Source organism: Pristiophorus japonicus, chromosome 4 (assembly GCF_044704955.1).
Source record: "Pristiophorus japonicus isolate sPriJap1 chromosome 4, sPriJap1.hap1, whole genome shotgun sequence".
Taxonomy (NCBI): domain Eukaryota; kingdom Metazoa; phylum Chordata; class Chondrichthyes; family Pristiophoridae; genus Pristiophorus; species Pristiophorus japonicus.
In genome coordinates, this window is record NC_091980.1 from 267,945,265 (window position 1) to 267,970,885 (window position 25,621).

The 25,621-nt window shown below is 44.6% G+C and overlaps 1 protein-coding gene across 6 annotated transcripts in view; it reads right to left on the minus strand.

Moving 5' to 3' along the window:
- LOC139263402 (echinoderm microtubule-associated protein-like 5) overlaps positions 1-25,621 on the minus strand; it is a 302,041-nt gene that overhangs the window by 104,160 nt on the left and 172,260 nt on the right. For all 6 annotated transcript variants that reach the window (XM_070879445.1, XM_070879443.1, XM_070879442.1 and 3 more), the window contains exons 20-23: positions 23,812-23,939; positions 20,612-20,753; positions 16,156-16,308; positions 6,638-6,769 (exon numbers count right to left, since the gene is read on the minus strand). In XM_070879445.1, coding sequence (XP_070735546.1) covers positions 6,638-6,769; positions 16,156-16,308; positions 20,612-20,753; positions 23,812-23,939 — 555 coding nt within the window. The remainder of the gene's footprint in view (positions 1-6,637; positions 6,770-16,155; positions 16,309-20,611; positions 20,754-23,811; positions 23,940-25,621) is intronic.

Consider the following 25,621-nt stretch of genomic DNA (forward strand, 5'->3'; position numbering starts at 1 on the left):
GGTAACAGGTGATTGCTCACTCTCGAATGCTTCCATTACCATAACTAAATTTGCAGGCTGTGCCATCTCCACACCTGTGGTGGGCAATGGCAGCCTACTGAGAGCTTCAGCACAGTTTTCTGTGCCTAGCCTGTGGCGGATGGCGTAGTTGTATACGGACAACGTGAGTGCCCATCTCTGAATGTGGGCCGATGCATTCGTATTTATCCCCTTGTTTTCAGAAAAGAGGGATATAAACAGCTTATGGTCGGTTTCCAATTCAAATTTGAGCCCTAACAGATATTGATGCATTTTCTTTACCCCGTAAACATATGCTAACGCTTCTTTTTCGATTATACTGTAGGCCCTCTCAGCCTTCGATAGACTTCTGGATGCATAAGCAACCGGTTGCAATCTCTCAAATTTATTAGCTTGTTGCAATACACACCCGACCCCATACGATGACGCATCACATGCTGGTACCAAACGCTAACATGGATCGTACAACACAAGCAATTTGTTTGAACATAACAGCTTCCTAGCTTTCTCAAAGGCATTTTCTTGGCTTTTGCCCCATACCCATTCATCTCCTTTACGCAGTAAAGAGTGCAGGGGTTCTAACAATGTGTTAAGACCCGGTAAGAAGTTAACAAAATAGTTCAGGAGTCCGAGAAGCGACCGCAACTCCGTCACGTTCTGTGGTCTCGGTGTATTCTTGATTGCCTCCGTCTTCGACTCAGTGGGCCTGATGCCATCCGCCGCGATTCTTCTCCCCAGGAACTCCACTTCAGGCGCCAGGAAAACGCACTTCGAGTGTTTTAGCCTGAGCCCACACGATTAAGCCGACTAAGAACCTCCTCCAGGTTCTGCAGGTGCTCGACGGTGTCCAGACCTGTAACCAAGATGGCGTCCTGGAAGACCACGGTGCGCGGGACCGACTTCAGCAAGCTTTCCATGTTCCTCTGGAATATCGCCATGGCCGATCGAATCCCAAACGGGCATCTGTTGTAATTGAAGAGACCTTTGTGCGTGTTGATGTAGGTGAGGCCTTTCGATGATTCCTCCAGCTCCTGCATCATGTAAGCAGAGGTCAAGTCCAGCTTCGTGAATGTTTTCCCTCCCGCCAGCGTCGCAAATAGGTCGTCTGCCTTCGGTAGCGGGTATTGATCCTGCAGTGAGAAACGATTGATAGTTACTTTGTAATCATCACAGATTCTGATGGTGCCGTCTCCCTTGAGGACTGGAACAATCGAACTGGCCCACTCGTTGAATTCGATCAGCAAAATGATGCAATCTCGTGGCAGCCTGTCCAGCTCAGTCTCCACCCTCTCTCTCATCATGTAAGGTACCGCCCTCGCCTTGTGATGGATGGGTCGTGCCCCCGGAATCAATTGGATTTGCAATTTTGCTCCTTGGAACTTCCCAATGCCTGGTTCGAACAGCGAGGGGAACTTGTTTAGGACCTGGGCACGTGAGGGGTCGTCGACAGACGAAAGCGCTCGGACGTTGTCTCAGTTCCAGCGTATCTTTCCCAGCCAGCTCCTGCCGAATAGCTTGGGGCCATAGCCCGGTACCACCCAGAGTGGTAACTCGTGCACCGCTCCATCGTAGGAGACCTTTACGGTAGCACTGCCGATTACGGGGATCAGTCCCTTTGTATACGTTCTCAGTATAGTACGAATGCGAGTCAGGACTGCCCTTGAGGCCTTGCTGCACCACAACTTGTCGAAAGTCTTTTTGCTCATTATGGACTGGCTTGCGCCCGTGTCCAGCTCCATGGACAGCGAGAGTTCATTTAATTCATAGAAACATAGAACATAGAAAATAGGTGGAGTAGGCCATTCGGCCCTTCGAGCCTGCACCGCCATTCAATGAGTTCATGGCTGAACATGCAACTTCAGTACCCCATTCCTGCTTTCTCGCCATACCCCTTGATCCCCCTAGTAGTAAGGACTACATCCAACTCCTTTTTGAATATATTTAGTGAATTGGCCTCAACAACTTTCTGTGGTAGAGAATTCCACAGGTTTACCACTCTCTGGGTGAAGAAGTTTCTCCTCATCTCGGTCCTAAATGGCTTACCCCTTATCCTTAGACTGTGACCCCTGGTTCTGGACTTCCCCAACATTGGGAACATTCTTCCTGCAACTAACCTGTCTAAACCCGTCAGAATTTTAAAAGTTTCTATGAGATCCCCTCTCATTCTTCTGAACTGCAGTGAATACAAGCCCAGTTGATCCATTCTTTCTTGATATGTCAGTCCCGCCATCCCGGGAATCAGTCTGGTGAACCTTCGCTGCACTTTCTCAATAGCAAGAATGTCCTTCCTCAAGTTAGGAGACTAAAACTGTACACAATACTCCAGGTGTGGCCTCACCAAGGCCCTGTACAATTGTAGCAACACCTCCCTGCCCCTGTACTCAAATCCCCTCGCTATGAAGGCCAACATGCCATTTGCTTTCTTAACCGCCTGCTGTGCCTGCATGCCAACCTTCAATGACTGATGTACCATGACACCCAGGTCTCGTTGCACCTCCCCTTTTCCTAATCTGTCACCATTCAGATAATAGTCTGTCTCTCTGTTTTTACCACCAAAGTGGATAACCTCACATTTATCCACATTATACTTCATCTGCCATGCATTTGCTCACTCACCTAACCTATCCAAGTCACTCTGCAGCCTCATAGCATCCTCCTCGCAGCTCACACTGCCACCCAACTTAGTGTCATCCGCAAATTTGGAGATACTACATTTAATCCCCTCGTCCAAATCGTTAATGTACAGTGTAAACAGCAGGGGCCCCAGCACAGAACCTTGCGGTAACCCACTAGTCACTGCCTGCCATTCTGAAAAGTACCCATTTACTCCTACTCTTTGCTTCCTGTCTGCCAACCAGTTCTCAATCCACGTCAGCAGACTACCCCCAATCCCATGTGCTTTAACTTTGCACATTAATCTCTTGTGTGGGACCTTGTCGAAAGCCTTCTGAAAGTCCAAATACACCACATCAACTGGTTCTCCCTTGTCCACTCTACTGGAAACATCCTCAAAAAATTCCAGAAGATTTGTCAAGCATGATTTCCCTTTCACAAATCCATGCTGACTTGGACCTATTATGTCATCTCTTTCCAAATGCGCTGCTATGACATGCTTAATAATTGATTCCATCATTTTACCCACCACCGATGTCAGGCAGACCGGTCTATAATTCCTGTTTTCTCTCTCCCTCCTTTTTTAAAAAGTGGGGTTACATTGGCTACCCTCCACTCCATAGGAACTGATCCAGAGTCTATGAAATGTTGGAAAATGACTGTCAATGCATCCACTATTTCCAAGGCCACCTCCTTAAGTACTCCGGGAGGCAGACCATCAGGCCCTGGGGATTTATCGGCCTTCAATCCCATCAATTTCCCCAACACAATTTCCCGACTAATAAGGATTTCCCTCAGTTCCTCCTCCTTACTAGACCCTCTGACCCCTTTTATATCCGGAAGGTTGTTTGTGTCCTCCTTAGAGAATAACAAACCAAAGTACTTGTTCAATTGATCTACCATTTCTTTGTTCCCCGTTATGACTTCCCCTGATTCTGACTGCAGGGGACCTACGTTTGTCTTTATTAACCTTTTTCTCTTTACATATCTATAGAAGCTTTTGCAGTCCGTTTTAATGTTCCCTGCAAGCTTCCTCTCGTACTCTATTTTCCCTGCCCTAATCAAACCCTTTGTCCTCCTCTGCTGAGTTCTAAATTTCTCCCAGTCCCCGGGTTCGCTGCTATTTCTGGCCAATTTGTATGCCACTTCCTTGGCTTTAATACTATCCCTGATTTCTCTTGATAGCCACGGTTGAGCCACCTTCCCTTTTTTATTTTTACGTCAGACAGGGATGTACAATTGTTGTAGTTCATCCATGCGGTCTCTAAATGTCTGCCATTGTCCATCCATGTCAACCCCTTAAGTATCATTCGCCAATCTATCCTAGCCAATTCACGCCTCATACCTTCAAAGTTACCCTTCTTTAAGTTCTGGACCATGGTCTCTGAATTAACTGTTTCATTCTCCATCCTAATGTAGAATTCCACCATATTATGGTCACTCTTCCCCAAAGGGCCTCGTACAATGAGATTGCTAATTAATCCTCTCTCATTACACAACATCCAGTCTAAGATGGCCTCCCCCTAGTTGGTTCCTCAACATATTGGTCTAGAAAACCATCCCTTATGCACTCCAGGAAATCCTCCTCCACCGTATTGCTTCCAGTTTGGTTAGCCCAATCTATATGCATATTAAAGTCACCCTTGATAACTGCTGCACCTTTATTGCATGCACCCCTAATTTCCTGTTTGATGCCCTCTCCAACATCACTACTTTCAACCTTTAGTATTATCGGGGGACACTTTGTGCTAAATGTATGCAGCCCATATACCTCTGCCTCCTCGGTCTGAGGCTCTAGTTCATCATGATCTACCGTGGATTTGTCCTCCTCTGCAACATGGTGGTTTGCAGGACTAGTAGGGTTTGCAGCTCGCCTGCACATACGTTGGAGGTTTCCCATTGTTCCACAGCCCTTGCAAACGTATCCTTTGAAGTGGCATGAATGAAAATGATGATCACCTCCGCAGCACCAACAAGGTGTTCATGGCCTTGTATTCACCACCCTTGATGGTGGACTCTGAGTCATCTGCGGACGTGCAGCTGCAGGCGTGTAAGTCCTGCCCTGTACATTTCGATTCGAAAACAACGTTACTTTGTTCGCAGTACTTGCAGCAACACTCGTGTGCTGAGAAATTTGTTTGGTATTGTCACTGGTGGCAATAAATGCCTGGGCTATCGCTATGGCTTTACTCAAGGTTGGGGTCTCTACAGTCAAAAGTTTGCGAAGTATTACTTCATGGCCAATGCCAAGTACAATGAAGTCCCTGAGCATGTGCTCCAAGTGTCCTTCAAATTCGCAATGTCCTGCAAGGCGCCTTAGCTCGGCGATGTAGCTTGCCACTTCCTGGCCTTCAGTCCTCTTGTACATGTAGAACCGATACCTCGCCATCAGAACGCTTTCCTTTGGGTTTAGATGCTCCCGGACCAGTCTGCACAACTCATTGTATGATTTGTCTGTGCGTTTCGCTGTTGCGAGCAGATTTTTCATGAGGACATACGTTGGTGCCGTGCAAACGGTGAGGAGGATCACCCTTCGTTTGGCAGTGTTCGCTTCTCCTTCCAGCTCGTTGACCATGAAGTATTGGTCGAGTCGCTCCACGAAGGTTTCCCAATCACCTCCCTCCGAAAATTTCTCCAGGATGTCCACGGTTCTCTGCATTGTTGCGGTGGGGTTCGTCATTTGTATCTCATCACCAGTTGTTATATCTTGAATAAAGAGTCAAACTAGATACTACAAGCTCAAAGTAAGGTATGACCGTAGTCCTTTACTACAGATCTCAGAGTGCCTCTCCAGCATATGAGGCCTCCTTATATACAGGTGCTGGGCTATCGCTAAGGACTACGGTCACACCTGTAAATGCCATGTCTAACCACCAGAGTGCTTATCCCCTGGAGTTCGAAGAGATCCCACAATCCCTTGGGACTCCAGGGGATAAGCCCTCTGGTGGTTAGACATGGTATTTACAGGTTTACATACATAACAGCTTTGTGATAAAATGTCTCAATATATTTCTACAGCTGCTGTTCTCAATCTTGGCTTCGGGATTTTCCGAAGATCTCCATCAAGCTAATTCAGGGAGAGGAGAGACAGCTTACTCTTTCTGGATCAGTGTATTTGTCCATGTACATAGCAACAGTATGTAGGTTCTATTCTGGCAGTTTTTCCATAGGGAACATTTCTGATGTTAGTTGGAGTTGTGGAAGGTCAGTTGACTAAGACCCCACAAGGTAGGTAAACTCATTTTTTCTTCCAGTGCAATGAAGATTTGATTGAGGTCTTGAGCTGGTGGTATGAAACTAGACTTCCACTCTGCTAATGGTATTAAAGTCAACATCAGACCCAGAACCAAGGAGTGAAAACCTCATGGTGTTTGGTCTGGTGGTCTAACTCTACTGAGAAGCCATTGCCCAATGGGTCAGTACAAAGACTGACTGCCAATTCATCTCAAGACCCTCCAATGCTATTCTGTTTGATGACATGGTCTTTCAGAATAACCTGCTGAGAGACATGTTTTATTAACAAAAAATATCAAGACATTCAGAACAGCTCAAACATGTTGGCACTTTGACCAGTGGTTCAAGTGGGTATTAAAGTCACCTTAACTAAAAATAAAAATGTTTACTATTTAAATAAGGCAGTCAACATACAGACAAGTTGCTGAAATCAGGACTTAACTTGTGAGGTGAAAAAATGTAACACGCCAGTCTTGCTCTTAATTCTCCCTACTGGTGTCATGGGCTTAGTTCTGTTTAGCACATGGAAGAATTGTAATAAAGGCTGGAAATTTCCTCGCAGCTGCTCCCGCTCCACCACTGTAACCTCACTCGATTTGTGACAGAAATCCCATTTATGTGCATAAACAGAGTTACCGTTGCACTTCTGGTGAAGCTACGGTGGTAGAGCATGAGCAGTTCTGAGAAAAAAGATGTTATTGCAGAAAATTTATCTAATATATGTATTTACACATTTTTCTTTTAAATGTCAGAGACAGATAGACATGCATACCTCTTTTGTCCCAGTCCAAATGTGTTATATAGCTGGAGGCTCCTTTGCAGATTCCAACTCGTTTACTACTCATTATATTGTAGATGTCTACAAAGTTATCGTGAGATGCTACAGCCAAGTACTTTCCAGGACCTGAAATTTTAAAATTACATGTCATTACTTCTTATAACTCAATTAAGAAGAAATTAACCCTAATTTGGCACTAAATTTGAAGTTTCACTTAGATAAACCACAAGATGGTTGGCATGATCAGATAAATGTCATGCTGGCCCAAATACAGTCCTGTGTGCTCCTCTCATGTTTGAGACAAGGCATGCTGTTGTGGCAGAGGAGCTTTGTTCCGCATTCTACTGTGATATACATGACCTGGGAGAGCTTGATGGTGAGGGGTATCAGCAACTGAAAATGGTCCATTCTCCACCACTAATATCTCTTGATGAGTAAAATATTCACATAAAAATAGAAACATAAAAGCAAAACAAGTAGTTAATGGGCTCCCCAGTAGCCACTGCAAAGTTGCATTGGATTTTTAATTAAGAAAGGATAAGTTTGAATCCCAGTCTAAGTTAACATTTGGACATGGTCTTGACTTGTGGGAGCCGAAATTCAGCCTCCCGAAAAGGCCTCTTACCACCGGAAAGCAGCGGCCAAGTGGCAGAGTCGAGTTGCGGTCGCCACAAGTGGAATTCACCTCGGGGATTTTTCCGACGGTCCCCACTTCCGCCCCACTGGTAACAACCCCTCCTGAGTGCGTAACCAAAGCCCGCACCGCCGACCTCCTGCACCTTATCCCGCCATGCGGTGTCCTCGACAATGTTTTCTGTCGGTGCACAGTGTTTTCAGTGTGTGCGGCATGGCTGTATGGCGCTCATTCAAGGGGAGGGCGCACTGCCGCGGCCGCCATGTTTTTTTTTGTTGGCCGACTGCCAGATCGGACCAATAATTATGTCCCCGGGTTCAGCCGGGCCGCCAACAAAGGCTCTCCCTGTTAAGTGGAGAGATGTGGTGATGCACACGCGTCATGATGTCATCAGTGCCAGGCTGATGACTGACAGCGGCAGTGACTCCGTCTCGCCTCCACTTGCGACCCTCACTAGAGCACGTCTGCCCCCATTATGACCAGCCTCTGGCCCGCTCCGGGAGGGAGGGAGGGAGGAAGGAAGGAAGGAAGGAAGCCCTTGGAAAGGGAGTATGGGCAACTGGTTTTAACCATGTGATACATTCAACAATTAAAAGAATTCTCAGGAGTGGCTTATGATTTTTCTCAAAAATAAGTAGAAATAGTGAACCCATGATTCTGGGTGACATTTAGAGCTTGTTCAATTATTTTATGATTGGGACCATAAATTTCCTGAGTGAAATGAGTCTGGTCATTCTCTTCTGAGTTACTAATGGGCAAAAATCACGGCTTAATTCAATGTTAATTAGCAGCTTTACTCAGAGACCACAAGGATGGTTAATGTGGGAAATGGAAATGTGATATTGATAAAGGAGTGGGTGCTCTTTTGAGGTAACGGGTAAGGAACATCACTGCCTTAGAATATAACAGTTGCTTGCCTGTAGAGGGCGCTGCACTGTTTCGGCTCACTAATTATCAGCAGTTCCAATGCAAAAGTCTGTGGGTAAGGGTAAAAATAAGCAGAGTGTGACAGGAAGGGACAGAGAGTTTAACGGTAGCAGTGCAGCAGAGAATAAGGTCAAAGCAGAGAATAATGGTAAAAAATTTAAATTAAAGGCTCTTTATCCGAATGCATGAAGCATTCGTAACAAGATAGAAGAACTAGTGTCACAAAGAGATAAATGGGTTTGATCTAATAGCCATCACAGAGACGTGGTTGCAAGGTGACAAAGATTGGGAACTAAATATTCCAGGGTACTTGACATTTCGAAAAGACAGGCAGAATGGAAAAGGAGGGAGTGCAGCCCTGATAATAAAGGATGACATAAGGTCAGTAGAGAGAAAAGATCTCGGCTCGGAAGAAAAAGAATCAGTATGGGTGGAGATAAGGAATAACTAGCGGCAGGAAACACTGGTGGAAGTAGTATATAGCCCCCCTAACAGTAACTATACCATTGGACAGAATATTAATCAAGAAGTAGCAGGAGCTTGTAATAAAGGTAATGCAATAATCATGGGGGACTTTAATCTTCATACAGACTGGACAAATCAAATTGGCAAAGGTAGTCTGGAGGACAAGTTCATGGAATGCATTCGGGATAGTCTCCTAGAACAATATGTCATGGAACCAACAGGGAACAGGCTATTTTAGATCTTGTATTGTGTAATGAGACAGGGTTAATTAGCAATCTCATATTAAAGGATCCTCTTGGGCCGAGTGATCATAACATGATAGAATTTCACGTTCAGTTTGAGAATGACTTGCCTAAGTCAGAAACTAGAGTCTTAAACTTAAATAAAGCCAATTACATGGGTATGAGGGGTGAGTTGGCTAAGGTAGATTGGAAAAATATATTAAAAGGTATGGCAGTAGATAAGCAGTGGCTAGCATTTAAAGAAATATTTCATAATTCTCAACAAAAATACATTTCCATTGAGAAACAAAAACTCCACGGGAAAAGTGATCCATCTTTGGCTAACTAAAGAAGTTTAAGGGCAACATTAGATTGAAAGAAGAAGTTTGTAATGTTGCGAAGAATAGTAAGTTCAGGATTGGGAGAGTTTCAAAAACCTGCAAAAGGATGACCAAAAAAATTTATAAAAAGGGAAAAAAATAGAATGAGAGAAAACTAGATTGAAAATATAAAAACAGATTGTAAGAGCTTCTACAAGTATGTAAAAAGGAAGAGAGTAGCAAAAGTAAACGTTGCTCCCTTAGAGGCTGAGACAAGAGAAATTATTATGGGGAATAAGGAAATGGCAGAAACATTAAACAAATATTTTGTATCTGTCTTCACAGTAGAAGACACAAAAAGCATATCAAAAATGCTGGGGAATCAAGGGTCTAATGAAGGTGAGGAACTTAATGTAATTAATATTAAGTAGAGAAAAAGTATTAGAGAAATTAATGGGACTAAAAGCTGACAAACCCCCTGGACTTGACGGCGTACATCCTAGGGTTCTAAAAGAGGTGGCTGCAGAGATAGTGGATACATGGTTCTGATCTCCCAAAATTCCCTAGATTCTAGAACGGAAGCAAAGGTAACACTGCTATTCAAGAAAGGAGGGAGAGAGAAAACAGGGAACTACAGGCCAGTTAGCCTGACATCAGTCATCGGGAAAATGCTGGAATCCATTGTTTAGGATGTTGTATCAAGGCATTTAGAAAATCATAACATGATTAGGCAGAGTCAACTTGGTTTTATGAAAGGGAAATCATGTTTGACAAATTTATTAGAGTTTTTTGAGGATGTAACTAGCAGGGTAGATGAAGGGGAATCAGTGGATGTAGTATATTTGGATTTCCAAAAGGCATTTGATAAGGTGCCACATAAAAGGTTATTATACAAGTTAAGGGATCGTGGGATTGGAGATAATGTATTAGCATGGATAGAGGATTGGTTAACAGGCAGAAAACATAGGGATAAAAGGGTCTTTTTCAGGTTGGCTGGCTGTAACTAGTGGGGTGCCGCAAGGATCAGTGCTGGGACCTCAGCTATTTACAATCTATATTAATGACCTAGATGAAGGGACCAAGAGTAATGCATCCAAGTTTGCTGACTTTACAAGGCTAGGTGGGACAGTAAGCTGTGAGGAGAATACAAAGAGTCTGCAAAGGGATATAGATAGACTAAGTGAGTGGGCAGTAAGGTGGCAGATGGAGTATAATGCAGGGAAATGTGAGGTTATTCACTTTGGTAGGAAGAATAGAAAAACAGAATATTTTTTAAATGGTGAGAAACTTTTAAATGTTGGTGTTCAGAGAGATTTGGGTGTCATCGTGCAAGAAACACAGAAAGCTAGCGTGCAGGTACAGCAAGCAATAAGGAAGGCAAATTGCATGTTGGTCTTTATTGCAAGGGGGTTGGAGTATAAGAGTAAGAAAGTCTTGCTACAATCGTACAGGGTCTTGGTGAGACCACACCTGGAGTACTGTGCAGTTTTGGTGTCCTTATCTAAGGAAGGATCTACTTGCCTTGGAGGCAGTGCAATGAAGGTTCACTAGATTGATTCCTGAGATGAGAGGACTGTCCTATGATGAGAGATTATGTAGAGTGGACCGATATTCTCTGGAGTTCAGAAGAATGAGGGGTAATCTCATTGAAACACACAAGATTCTGAAGGGGATTGACAGGGTAGATGCCGAGAGGTTGTTCCCTCTGGCTGGAGTGTCTAGAACTAGGGGGCACAGTCTCAGGATAAGAAGTAGGCCATTTAAGACCGAGATGAGAAGGAATTTCTTCACTGAGAGGGTTGTGAATCTTTGGAATTCTGTGGATGCTGAGTCTTTGAGTATATTCAAGGCTGAGATAGATAGATGTCTGGACTCTAGAGGAATAAAGGGAGATGGAGATCGGGCGGAAAAATGGAGTTGAGGTTGATGATCAGCCATGATCTTATGGATGGCCTACACCTGCCCATATTTCTTATGTTCTTATGTTCTTAGGCGCAAGTGTAATGAACCGCTAGCGCCGTTCGTTAGCAGCTGACCGCAACATCTGGGAGAAGTGAAAACCAGAGCATGCCAGGAAGGGACAGAATGTATAAACATAAAGGTGAATCATAAAGTGGGGTCAAAGCGGGAAAAAATGGTAAAAAAACAAACTTAAAAGCTCTTTATCTGAATGCATGTAGCATTCGTAACAAAATAGATGAGTTGATCGCACAAATAGATACAAATGATTGCAAGGTGACCAAGACTGGGAACTAAATATTATGGGGTATTTGACAATTCAGAAGTACAGACAGAAAGGAAAAGGAGGTGGGGTAGCACTGTTAATAAAGGATGAGATCAGTGCATTAGTGAGAAACGATATTGGCTCAGAAGATCAAGATGTTGAATCAGTTTGGGTGAAGATAAGGAATAATAAGGGGGAAAAGTCGCTTGTGGGTGTAGTCTATCGGCCCCCTAACAGTAGCTACACTGTTGGACGGAGTATAAATCAAGAAATAATGCAGGCTTGTGAAAAAGGAACGGCAATAATCATAGGCGATTTTAACCTTCATATTGATTGTACAAAGCAAATTGGTCAGGGTAGCCTTGAGGAAGAATTCATAGAGTGCATCCGGGATAGTTTCCTTCAACAGTACGTTGCGGAACCAGCCAGGGAGCAGGCTATCTTCGATCTGGTACTGTGTAATAAGACAGGATTAATAAACGATCTCCTCGTAAAGGAACCTCTAGGAATGAGTGACCACAACATGGTTGAATTTCAAATTCAGTTGGAGGGTGAGAAAGTTAGATCTCAAACCAGTGTCCTAAGCTTAAATAAAAAAGACTACAAAGGTATGAAGGTAGAGTTGGTAAAGTGGACTGGGAAAATAGATTAAAGTATGGGACGGTTGATAAGCAGTGGCAGATATTTAAGGAGATATTTCATAACTCACAACAAAAATACATCACAATGAGAAGGAAAGACTGTAAGAGAAGGAAATATGGGATGATATCAAATTGAAAACAAGGGCATACAATGTTGCCAAGTCTAGTGGGAGGCCAGAGGATTGGGAAACTTTTCAAAGCCAGCAAAGAACGACTAAAAAAATAATGAGAAGGAAGATAGATTATGAAAGTAAACTGGCACGAAATATAAAAACAGATAGCAAGAGTTTCTACAGGTACATAAAAAGATAAAGAGCGGCTAAAGTACATGTTGGTCCCTTACAGGATGAGACTGGGGAATTAATAACAGGGAACAGGGAAATGACAGAGACGTTGAACAAATATTTTGTATCGGTCTTCACGGTACAAGACACTAAAAACATCCCAATAGTGGATAATCAAAGGGCTATAGGTGGGGAGGAAATTAATACAATCACTATCACGAAAGAAGTAGTACTCGGTAAAATAATTGGACTAAAGGCAGACAAGTTCCCTGCACCTGATAGCTTACATCCTAGGGCCTTAAAAGAAGTGGCTGCAGAGATAGTGGATACATTGGTTGTAATCTACCAAAATTCCCTGGATTCTGGGGAGGTCCCAGCTGATTGGAAAATCGCAAATGTAACGCCCCCACTTAAAAAAGGAAGCAGACAGAAGCAGGAAATTATAGACCAGTTAGCCTAACATCTATCATTGGGAAAACGTTGGGAGTCCATTATTAAGGAAGCAGTAGCAGGACATTTGGAAAAGCATAATTCAATCAAGCAGAGTCAGCATGGTTTTATGAAAGGGAAATCATGTTTGACAAGTTTGTTGGAGTTCTTTGAGGATGTAACGAGCAGGGTGGATAAAAGGGAACTGGCGGATGTGGTGTTTTTGGATTTCCAGAAAGCATTCGATAAGGTGTCACATAAAAGGTTACTATACAAGGTAAAAGTTCACGGGGTTGGGGGTAATATATTAGCATGGATAGAGAATTGGCTAACTAACAGAAAACAGAGAATCGGGATCAATGGGCCATTTTCTGCTTGGGAAACAGTAAGTAGTGGGGAGCCGCAGGGATCGATGCTGGGGCCTCAACTATATACAATCTATATTAATGACTTGGATGAAGGGACCGAGTGTAATGTAACCAAGTTTGCTGATGATAAAGTTGTGAGGGAAAGCAAATTGTGAGGAGGACACAAAACATTTTCAAAGGGATATAGACAGGCTAAGTGAGTGGGCAAAAATTTGGCAGATAGAAACATAGAAAAATAGGTGCAGGAGTAGGCCATTCAGCCCTTCGAGCCTGCACCGCCATTCAAGATCATGGCTGATCATTCCTTCAGTACCCCTTTCCTGCTTTCTCTCCATACCCCATGATCCCTTTAACCATAAGAGCCATATCTAACTCCCTCTTGAATATATCCAGTGAACTGGGGTGAACTGGCATCAACAACTCTCTGCGGCAGGGAATTCCACAGGTTAACAACTCTCTGAGTGAAGAAGTTTCTCCTCATCTCAGTCCTAAATTGCCTACCCCTTTATCCTAAGACTATGTCTCCTGGTTCTGGACTTCCCCAACATCGGGAACATTCTTCCCGCATCTAACCTGTCCAGTCCCGTCAGAATCTTATATGTTTCTATGAGATCCCCTCTCATCCTTCTAAACTCCAGTGAATAAAGGCCCAGTTGATCCAGTCTCTCCTCATATGACAGCCCAGCTATGCCTGGAATCAGTCTGGTGAACCTTCGCTGCACTCCCTCAATAGCAAGAACGTCCTTCTTCAGACTAGGAGACCAAAACTGAACATAATATTCCAGGTGAGGCCTCACTAAGGCCCTGTACAACTGCAGTAAGACCTCCCTGCTTCTGTATTCAAATCCCCTAGCTCTGAAGGCCAACATACCATTTGCCTTCTTTACCGCCTGCTGTACCTGCATGGCCACTTTCAGTGATTGATGAACCATGACACCCAGGTCTCGTTGCACCTCCCCTTTTCCTAGTCTGCCGCCATTCAGATAATATTCTGACTTCGTGTTTTTGCCCCCAAAATGGATAACCTCACATTTATCCACATTATACTGCATCTGCCATGCATTTGCCCACTCACCTAAACTGTCCAAGTCAACCTGCAGCCTCTTAGCGTCCTCCTCACAGCTCACTCCACCACCCAGTTTAGTGTCATCTGCAAACTTGGAGATATTACACTCAATTCCTTCATCCAAATCGTTAATGTATATTGTAAAGAGCTGGGGTCCCAGCACTGAGCCCTGCGGCACTCCACTAGTCACTGCCTGCCATTCTGAAAAGGACCCGTTTATCCCGACTCTCTGCTTCCTGTCTGCCAACCAGTTCCCTATCCACGTCAGTATATTACCCCCAATACCATGTGCTTTGATTTTGCACAACAATCTCTTGTGCGGGACCTTGTCAAAAGCCTTCTGAAAGTCCAAATACACCACATCCACTGGTTTTCCCTTGTCCACTCTGCTAGTTACATCCTCAAAAATTCCAAAAGATTCGTCAAGCATGATTTCCCTTTCCTAAATCCATGCTGACTTGATCCGATCCTGTCACCGCTTTCCAAATGCGCTGCTATTTCGTCCTACATAATCGATTCCAACATTTTCTCCACTATTGATGTCAAGCTAACCGGTCTATAATTACCCATTTTCTTTCTCCCTCCTTTTTTAAAAAGTGATGTTACATTAGCTACCCTCCAGTGCATGGGAACTGATCCAGAGTCGATAGACTGTTGGAAAATGATCACCAATTTCTAGGGCCACTTCCTTGAGCACTCTGGGATGCAGACTATCATGCCCCGGGGGTTTATCGGCCTTCAATCCCATCAACCTAGCATAATGTGGGAAAATGTGAGGTTATCCACTTTGGCAGATAAAATAGAAAAGCAAATTATAATTTAAATGGAGAAAAATTGCAAAGTGCTGCACTACAGAGGGACCTGGGGGTCCTTGTGCATGAAACACAAAAAGTTAGTATGCAGGTACAGCAAGTAAGCAGGAAGGCAAAGGAATCTTGGCCTTTATTGCAAGGGGGATATAAAAGCAAAGAAGTCCTGCTACAAATGTACAGGGTATTGGTGGGGCCACACTTAAGAGTACTGCATATAGTTTTGGTCTCCGTATTTGAGGAAGGATATTGGAGGCTGTTCAGAGAAGGTTCACGAGGTTGATTCCGGAGATGAGGGGGTTAACTTATGAAGATAGATTGAGTAGTTTGGGTCTATACTCATTGGAGTTCAGGAGAATGGGAGGTGATCTTATCGAAACATATAAGATAATGAGGGGGCTCGTCAAGGTGGATGCAGAGAGGATATTTCCACTCATAGGGGAAACTAAAACTAGGGGACATAGTCACAGAATAAGAGGCCGCCCATTTAAAACTGAGAAGGGGTAGCATTTCTTCTCTCAGAGGGTTGTAAGTCTATGGAATTTTCTGCCCCAGAGAGCTGTGGAAGTTGAGTCATTGAATATGTTTAAGGCAGACAGATTTCTGAGCGATAAGAGAATAAAGGATTATGGGGAGCGGGCAGGGAAGTGGAGCTGAATCCATGATCAGATGAGCCAAGATCTTATTAAATGGCGGAGCAGGCTCGAGGGGTCAAATGGCCTACTCCTGCTCCTATTTCTTATCTTCTTATCTGGACCAATAAATGAGCATACTGGTAAAAAGAACAATAAAGTATTTTATTCTCTGACATCACCAACCCCCTCCCCCCACCTCCAAGAACAACAAAAAATTCCTACAATATTTAAAATTTTAAAAAGTGTTTCCAATGTTTTGGAAATAAATGTTTGTTAGTTTGTTTTCTGCTCATTGAACTATTACAAACATTTCTGATTTGCGACATTTTGGCCTGGGTTTTTCAGAAGATGGTATAATTCTGATCACACTGTACAATGAAACAAATGACCAGAATTTAAATTCATTCTTTTATTTACCAAAACCAAACAATTTTCAGACAAAATAGAATAACTGATGCAATAATAATTGTTTTAGCTTCGCTTACATACCTGGGGAAAACCTAATATCTGAAATGTGCTCTTTTCTATGATGGAATGAAATAAGATCTTCAAGAGTGTCTGAATTCACAACCAGGAAACTTCCATCATTTAGGCCAACTGCAAGAGATTTGCCATCAGGGGAGAAACAGCAACACCTGCCACCTATAATTATGACAACATAGCCACTGTATTAGTAGTAAAGTGCTAAATGCTGCTTTTTCTAACAAATCAATTTTCCAATCTACTTTGGAATGGATACTTTTCAGAACTCAAAAAAATGTACAAAATAAACTGATGCAGACTTAAAAAAATTACTGTAGTAATATTTCACCAGTATTGTACAGGAGCTGGAGTGAGGTTCCTATTTTATTCGCAGTCCCGGTTCATCCATCGCTGTAAATACAGTAAATTTACTGAAGCAATATATCACATGGCTAATGAAGCAAAATAATATTATGTACCCTGATACTAAAAGACAAAGGCCTCACTGATAGGTAAGTAAGTAATATATTGTCTCTTTACAGAACTCACTTAAGGTGCAATATTCTTCTCTTCCCAAAACCTGTTATTCTCAGTTACATAGGATTACAAAGGATATTCGACTCAAACAGGCCATTCAGCCCAACTAGTCTATGCCGGTGTTTATGCTCCACTCAAGCCTCCTCCTGTCTTTCCTCATCTAAATCTATCAGCATACCCCTCTATTCCCTTTTCCCTCAAATGCTTGTCTAGCCTCCCCTTAAATGCATCTGTACTATTCGCTTCAGCCACTCCCTGTGGTAACGAGTTACACATTCTTACCACTCTTTCGGTAAAGAAGTTTCTTCTGAATTCCCTGCTGGATTTCTTGGTGACTATCTTATATTGATGGCCTCCAGTTATGCTCTTCCCCACAAGTGGAAACACTCTCTCTGTATTCACTCTATCAAATCTTTCATAATTTTAAAGACCTGTTCATACTTTCCTGATACAGGTGCAGCGTCGAGAATCCGGAATCCTCGGGACCAAAGCCGTTCCAGATTCCGGGCTTTTCCAGACTTTCGATCGTCTTTCTGACGTAAACGAATCTGGAAAGACCCGAGCCCAGGTTCGGGTATTTCCGGATTTTGGAACGTTAGAAGGGGGGGGGGGAGGAGGGGGTGTCCCCGCTGAGGGGCTGTTCAGGTGGGGTCCCATCAATGAGGTCATTGGGCGGGGCCCTGCCGAGAAGCTGTTTGGGCGGGCCCCACCGAGGAGGAGCTGTTTGGGCGGGGCCCCACCGGGGAGGAGGTGTTCGGGCAGGGCCCCACCGGGGAGGAGGTGTTCGGGCGGGGCCCCACCGGGGAGGAGGTGTTCGGGCGGGGCCCCACCGGGGAGGAGGTGTCCGGGCGGGGCCCCACCAGGGAGGAGGTGTTCGGGCGGGGCCCCACCGGGGAGGTGTTCGGGCGGGGCCCCACCGGGGAGGTGTTTGGGCAGGATTCACCGGGGAGGAGGTGTTCGGGCGGGGCCCCACCGGGGAGGAGGTGTTCGGGCGGGGCTCCACCGGGGAGGAGGTGTTCGGGCGGGCGGGCCCCACCGGGGAGGAGGTGTTCGGGCGGGCGGGCCCCACCGGGGAAGAGGTGTTCGTGCGGGCGGGCCCCACCGGGGAGGAGGTGTTCGGGCGGGGCTCCACCGGGGAGGAGGTGTTCGGGCGGGCGGGCTCCACCGGGGAGGAGATGTTCGGGCGGGGCACCACCGGGGAGGAGGTATTCGGGCGGGGCTCCACCGAGGAGGAGGTGTTCGGGCGGGGCCCCACCGGGGAGGAGGTGTTCGGGCGGGGCTCCACCGGGGAGGAGGTATTCGGGCGGGGCTCCACCGGGGAGGAGGTGTTCGGGCGGGGCCCCACCGGGGAGGAGGTGTTCGGGCGGGGCCCCATCAGGGAGGAGGTGTTCGGGCGGGGTCCTACCGGGGAGGTGTTTGGGCAGGATTCACCGAGGAGGAGGTGTTCGGGCGGGGCCCCACCGGGGAGGAGGTGTTCGGGCGGGGCTCCACCGGGGAGGTGTTCGGGCGGGGCCCCACCAGGGAGGAGGTGTTCGGGCGGGGCCCCACCGGGGAGGTGTTTGGGCATGATTCACCGAGGAGGAGGTGTTCGGGCAGGGCCCCACCGGGGAGGAGGTGTTCGGGCGGGGCTCCACCGGGGAGGAGGTGTTCGGGCGTGGCTCCACCGGGGAGGAGGTGTTCGGGCGGGCGGGCTCCGCCAAAGAGGAGCTGTTCGGGCCGGCCGGCCCTGTCGCGGAGGTGGTGTTCGGGCGGGCCGGCAAGGAGGCTCCGAGATAAGGGTAGAGGCGGCGATGAGGCGAGACCCGATGTCAGGCAGCGGCGGGGCCCCGAGGTCGGCAGGGTCGGCTGTCTGGATTCCAGAACATTTTACGGATTCCGGACGACCATGCCACCGATCGGTCCGGAGTCCGGATTCTGGAACTCCGGATTTTTGACGCTGCACCTTTATGTATACCCTTGCATTTCTGGTATCATCCTTAATAAGAAAATTCACACTATTGTTATTTTATTGCTCTACCCAGCATGGATTTGCAGTGTTTACTTAAGGCACAAGTACTTGTATTTTTGTGTTTATTCTTCTCTTTTTCTTCCCCCAAGTTTTCCAACTAGTTAATTTTATGAATATAAAACTTACTGATGGTGAATTTGTAATTTTGAAGCTATCACTGGCAAATTTTCAGCATTTCGCAAAGAATATTCTTCCGAGAACTGTTAAAAAGATATTCCAACTGTAATGCTTCATAAAAACATTTTTACTAGTTATGCTGCACCTTGGAGATGGCCTCAAGAGCAACTCTTCCACATGATGGCTCAAGAAATGACCATTAAGTAAAATTGAGCTCTAACTTTACCTTGCCATGGAGTAACACAAGGCTCCTCAATCAGACTGCTAAATTGTCAGCAATTGGTTTACCCCCAAATTTTTCCCCAAAAAGAAAAGTTACAGAGAACAATAGACATTTTCAGTGCACTAAGTGGATAGAATTTAGCATCGACTTCTTGAGACAAGTGCAACAAGATATAACTTCTGGTGAAGGATTTGGATGAGGCCTTGGAACTGCTCTATTCACATACCATAGAAGATAGGGTGGGTCAACCACCAATGCGTGCCGCTCATTAACCCTCTATGACCAGACAAGGGGCTGGATTTGCGGGTGATAAATTTCCCGCCCGATTAACATTTGCACTTTGTGGAGCAAATTTTGTCATTTGGGCCCTGCGCAGCGCAATGGGAGGCGTTGTACTAGTTTTGCGACGCAAAAACATGATCCACGCCAACTTTAGTGTGCTCCGAGAGGCGCCTTGGGAGGGGAAAAAAATTCACAAAAACTTTTCAAAAACATTGCCAACACCCTTACCACACAAATCGCTGCAAAAATATTAAAAAAATAAAAACTTTAACTTACCTTTTTTTCAGTTTATCCAACTCACAGCCACCGACCGGCAGAGCTGGACCACTGTATTTTACCTGGCGGTCATCGCGGGGCACGTTTCGTGGCATATTGGTCGGGTGGTTGACGAAACTTGTGCCGGTGTCACAATGCGAGCTCTTACACACCCACGCAGCTCTCCGACGGTGCTTCTAAGCGATGCCACAAAAACCGACACGACGATCGCACCCGGATGCAAAACAGCTGATTGCCCCATTTTTCGCAGCAGGGGGTCAAAACGCGGCGAAAACCCGGTCCCAAACAACCCAAAAATCCAGCCCAATGGATAGAAAAGTAATCGTTTTGAGTGAAGGACACATTCATAAGAACTCACATTCAAACGGTACAGAAATCAATCTGCTCTGAACAAAATTCAAATCTCACACAGGGTTAACCTGTTGAATGCTGGTTGCACTTATCAGGTTCTTTTCATAAACCATGACAGCAAAGCATATTCTTCAACTGCCAAAAATGGCAGATTACAATCAGAAATAAGAACAATGTGAACTTGGACAGAAATTATAAAGTGTAAATTAGGCACACGAGCTCAATGTAATCATAGGATTGCACAGAAATTGCAACATGGAAATAGACAGGGGCTCGGCCTGGCATGAGGGTAACCCCAGGCCACATTCATGGCTCAGGACAGGAAATTGCAGGACACATGGGCTTGGAAAGACAGAGCATATTTTGGGCATGCTGCTCCAACCAGCGCCAGGGCAGATTGGAGAACGGGAAAAACAGCCAAAAATGTTTCTCTTTCAAAATGCTTCTGAAATACTTTATTCTGCATTCTTTCAATAAAGTTATTTATACTAAACTCCAGTATGAATCACCCTTGACTGACAGTCCAAACTAGCTAACATACAGGTATTGCTTCATTCAATGGAAGGCTAGGTACAAGGTGCATTTGGTAATAGTATTGAGATAATCGCAACATAGTTTAAAGTATTCAATAACGAGTACATGCTGAATACTAACAGTCACAAACATTTTAACTGTTATGATGTACTTACTTTTTTTAAGTTTGCGGACAGCAAGCATACAGTGGCTTGGGGAAAGATCCCAAATTCGCAGGGTTTTGTCATCACTAACAGTAGCACAGATGGGTAAATGGGGATGAATAGCTAAACCCCATACTTCACCCTCCATGTGACCCTGCCAAACAAATGTATAGTATAATAAACCTTAAAATGTTGATCTTAAATGGACGTATGAAAACAATTAGTACCAAGGAGTGAAGGGTCAACAAATATTTATCATGGTTTAATAAATATACCTTCACAATGTTATAACTGATATCACCTCTCTCTTCAGCCTGATTAGTTTACAGTTTAACAACTGCCACTGGACCTGGATTTAAATTTTAAGTACCAGGCCAAAATTCTATACAGCAATCTGTATTTTCTGTATAACTATATCCTGTCCAGGAGTGCGGATTCCAGTGTCATAACTGCATTGAAATATCTTGGCTGAGGAAATGCTAATTTTGGTGCACAGGTCTTAAGCACCATAGCCGGGATGTTGCAAGACTTCACTGCATTCGCTGTATCCAGTGCACTCAGATGTTTCTTAATGTCACATCCAGTGAACAAAGTTGTCTGGATACTGGCATTAAAATGGTGGAGAACTCTGGAGGGCCGAATATGATCATTCATTTGGCACTTTAGGCTAAAAATGTTTGCAAACACCTCAGCCTTGTCTCTTGCACTCATGTGTGGAGCTCCACCATAGTTGAGGATGGGAATGTTCATGAAGCCTTTTCTGGAATGTGTACCATCTGGGTCTGGTGATTTTTCTACTTTCAGTCCCATTAACTTTTAAAAAATCAAGTGTACTTTGATTATTTACCTCCAGAAGTGGCTCTCGTACATCCTCCAAACGTACTCCTATAGTCCTACTTTTATAATCCTCTGCAAAAACTGATGTAAAATACATAAAGAATCTCCATTATTCCCTCACTTTCTAGTAAAAGATGGCCCATTTCATCTCCAAGTGGCCTCACACCTTTTTTCACTATCCTTTTACTACTTATGTGCTTGTAAAAACCCTTGATGCTTCCCTTTAAGGTGACTGCCCAGTTTTCTTTCATACTCTTTTTTTTTAGTCTTAATCTTCTTTTTGTTTCTATACCTTCTTTATTTCTCTGCTTTCTTCTCTAATATTATTTAGCCAATACTCATCATATGGCTCTTTTTTAAATATAATTTTTACTCTCATCTTTCCTACCCTTGAAACCACTGTGTTTTATGTACTCCCTTTATACTAGAAAGTATGTAACCTCTACCTTGTCTACCTGTATTAAACATCTCCCAATGCCAGTTTGCTATTCGATCTTCAATTCTTTCCAACCAAATAGTCGGGGATAGGTCCCCTCTATTCCACTGAAAATAACTGGGCCACCCAGGAGCTAATTTGTTTCTGGTCAAGTTTAATTATGAAATTTAGCATAAGAGATGTTACTTTGTATTATTTTCTTCATTTTAAAGCATAACAACCAAGTTCTACACATTATTGCATATCTGTTGCTTGTCGTTACTATTGTCCACTTATTTATCGATAAGTCTTATATAGTATTTACAGCACAGAAACAGGCCATTTGAGCCAAAAGGTCTATATATATGCAACATATGAGCCTCCTCCCACCCTTCGTCTAACCTCACCAACATATCCTTCTATTCCTTCCTCCCTCATGTACTTATCTAGCTTTCCCTGAAATGCATCTATGCTAGTTACCTAAACTACACCTTGTGGTAGCGAGTTCCACATTCTAACCACACTCTGGGTAAAGAAGTTTCTTCTGAATTCCTTACTGGATTTATTCGTGACTATCTTATATTTATGGTCTCCCCACGTGGAAACATCTCATCTACGTCTACCTATCAAACCCTTTCATAATCTTAATGACCTCTAGCAGGTCACCACTCAGTCTTCTCTTTTCGCTAGAAAAAAGTTCCAGCCCGTTCATTCATTCGTGATAGGAATAACCTTCTGGTATCATCCAAGTAAATCTATTTGACACTTTCTTCAGCAATGTTCCCTCTTTTTTGGGGTGCACGGCCTATTTACAGGCTGCGCAAAACTTTACATTGAAAAGCCGGTCCCAGACTGAATGGGACCGGCAGAGAGGGAACATTGTTCTGCAGTGCCTCTATATCCTTTTTATAATATGGAGACTGTTCACAGTACTCCAAGTGGAGTCTAACCAAGATACTAAACAAGTTCAACATAACTTCTTTGCTTTTCAATTCTATCCTTCTAAAAATGAACCCCAGTGTTTTATTTGCTTTAAAAAAAATGGCCTTATCAACCTGCATCACTTTTTTTTAGTGATTTGCATATCTGTACCCCCAGATTCCTCTGCTCCTCTACCCCATTTAGACACTTATTTTCCAAGGCGTATGTGGCATCCATATTCTTCCTACCAAAATGTACCACCTCACACTTACCTATATTGAAGCTCAGTTGCCAATTACACACCCATTCTGCAAGTTTATTAATGTTTTCCTGTACCTTTGATAGTTGTGTGGGCTGTAAATAGTCTGATAGAATGTTTATTTAAACTGCCTTCCAAAGTCGAGAAGATCCTGTGAGTACGATGCATCCAGTAAACTGAAGGATAGCAACAAAGGGTTTCTGTTTGATTTCTGGCCATGCTACACGACACGATATTCTAGGTTTAAAAGTGCACTCCAACTCATAGGGAGCGAGAGTTAACTTACTCATGCAGTATTTGGCACTGAGCACAAGTAAGCTAGTGAGGTAAATGAATGCTGGGATTCCATGAGTGTGTTTTGACAGCAATGAGCACAGAAATGGGTGCAACATGTTCAAGTACCTTGGTGAGGAAAGGCAAGCTAAATTTGGTTTTGAGAGCACAAAGAAGTGACAGATTTTTAGGGGTTGACAAGATGACAGTACTCTGAGCAAAAGGAGTCATTTCTGATGTTGGCAAGAACTGAGGCACAGAGAGGTATCTGAGAGTTCAGGAATTTAAGTATTAGTTCAATGGCAAGATTTTATAAGGTTAAAAAAAGAGTTCAGATGCGTTTGCTGAAACATTCAATCATAGCGATGTGATTTTCTTATTTCAAGTAAATGCACTGACCATCATCAATAAATGTATTGAATAAAATAGTCTCCGGGATTACTGATGAACAACCAACCATTAAATAAATTTTAGCAAAAATTGCTCAACAGTCTGTAGATGTGATACCTGAACCAGTAGGGTTATGGGACCAGTTTTTTCGATTTCTAATATCTCTCCATTCTTTGTTCCCACTAGTATATGGCCATGGCCTAAAGTTATGGCACGAATAGAAGGGTTGTCTTCTAGTAACAGACCTAAAAATATAAATGGTAAATTAATAATTTAACCCTGCCACAACAGTAATAGTATATTTCTAGACCAAATAAAGAAATACAAGTTATGTAATTATTGTGATGCAATTTGCATTACTTAGCGCCACTGGGGAAAAGGACCAATACAATAACATTCATCTTTTAGAGATAGAATTTTTGCTTGAAATTAACTAGTGATGGATAATACCGTGTTATATGGAACAAGATAAAACTGGAAAGGCTGGATATATATAATAGACTACAATTTTGGAGTCAGAGGTGGAGTTGATGGTGAAGGGGCTATTCAATTTTACAAGACAACTTGCAGTCAAACAGAAAAATGTGGATTAAACAGGAATCGATTAGGAAGGTAATTATTAGGGTACATCTGTCAAATTTCCCCCGCGGGGCGTTAAGGGGTCAGCGAGGGGCGATGAGGGGGTTGCCATGCAAGGCGACATCATCGCCGGTGGCGTGGCAGCCCGTGCTGCCAGGACAGCACCTCCCAAACCTCCAGTGCAATTTCCTGGAAGGCGTTAGAACCCCCCCCGGGCAAAAACTGTCTACCGGAGGGGCTAATAGGGCCACAAAAAGTGGGCAATTTCGCCCCCAGTGAGTTCTGTGATGCCTTCATAGAATCATAGACTGGCCACCCCCTATACTGTAACCATTCGGCGGTCAAGACCGTGCCGCCTCTCTGCAAGAGCACCTCAGCTAGTCCAACTCCCCCACCCTTTTCCCGTAGCCCTGCAATTTGTTTCTTTCAGGTACTTATCTAACTCCCTTTTGAAAGCCGTAATTGAGTCGGCCTCCGCCACCCTTTCAGGCAGTGCATTCCAGATCCTAACCACACGCTGTGTAAAAAAGCTTTTTCTTATGTCGCCTTTGGTTCATTTGCCAATCACCTTAAATCTGTGTCCTCTGGTTCTTGACACTTCTGCCAATGGGAACAGTTTCTCTCTATCTGCTCTCTCCAGAACGCTCATGATTTTGAACACCTCTTCCTCTTAATCTTCTCTGCTCTAAAGAGAACAACCTCAGCTTCTCCAGTCTATCCACTTAACTGAAGTCCCTCATCCCTGGAATCATTCTCAGAAATCTTTTCTGCATGTTTACTGGGTATGAAATGAATAGTGACAGTGTCGTGGCTTCTGGATTTCATCCACCCCAATGATGTCCCTTGTAATACACACCGAGCTTGCACGCACCAGGAGGTAGGAAGAATGAGGGTCCGTCTTCTGAGTTCCCTCTCTCCCCTCCGATTCCCACCTGTGTCTCTCTCTCTCTCCTCTCCACCCCCGCCCCCCAGCTCTCTCTCTCCCCCCGCCCCCCAGCTCTCTCTTCCCGCCCCCCAGCTCTCTTTCTCTGTCCCCCAAGCTCCCCCCCACCCCAGCTCTCTCTCTCTGCCCCCCAAAGCTCTCTTCCCCCCACCAAGCTCTCTCTCTGCAACCCCCAAGCTCTCTCTTCCTCCTCCCCCCTCAGCTCTCTCTTCCTCCTCCCGCCCACCCCCCCCCCCCCAAGCTCACTCTCTTCCTCCTCCCCCCCACCTACCTCTCTCTCACCACCTACCTCACTCTCCCCGGTGCTGTGGGAGGCTCGGGGCCCTCGGTCCGCTCGGTGCTGCGGAAGGCTCGGAGCCCGACGTTGTGGGAGGCTCGGCGGATGCATTCGACTACTCAGTTGGA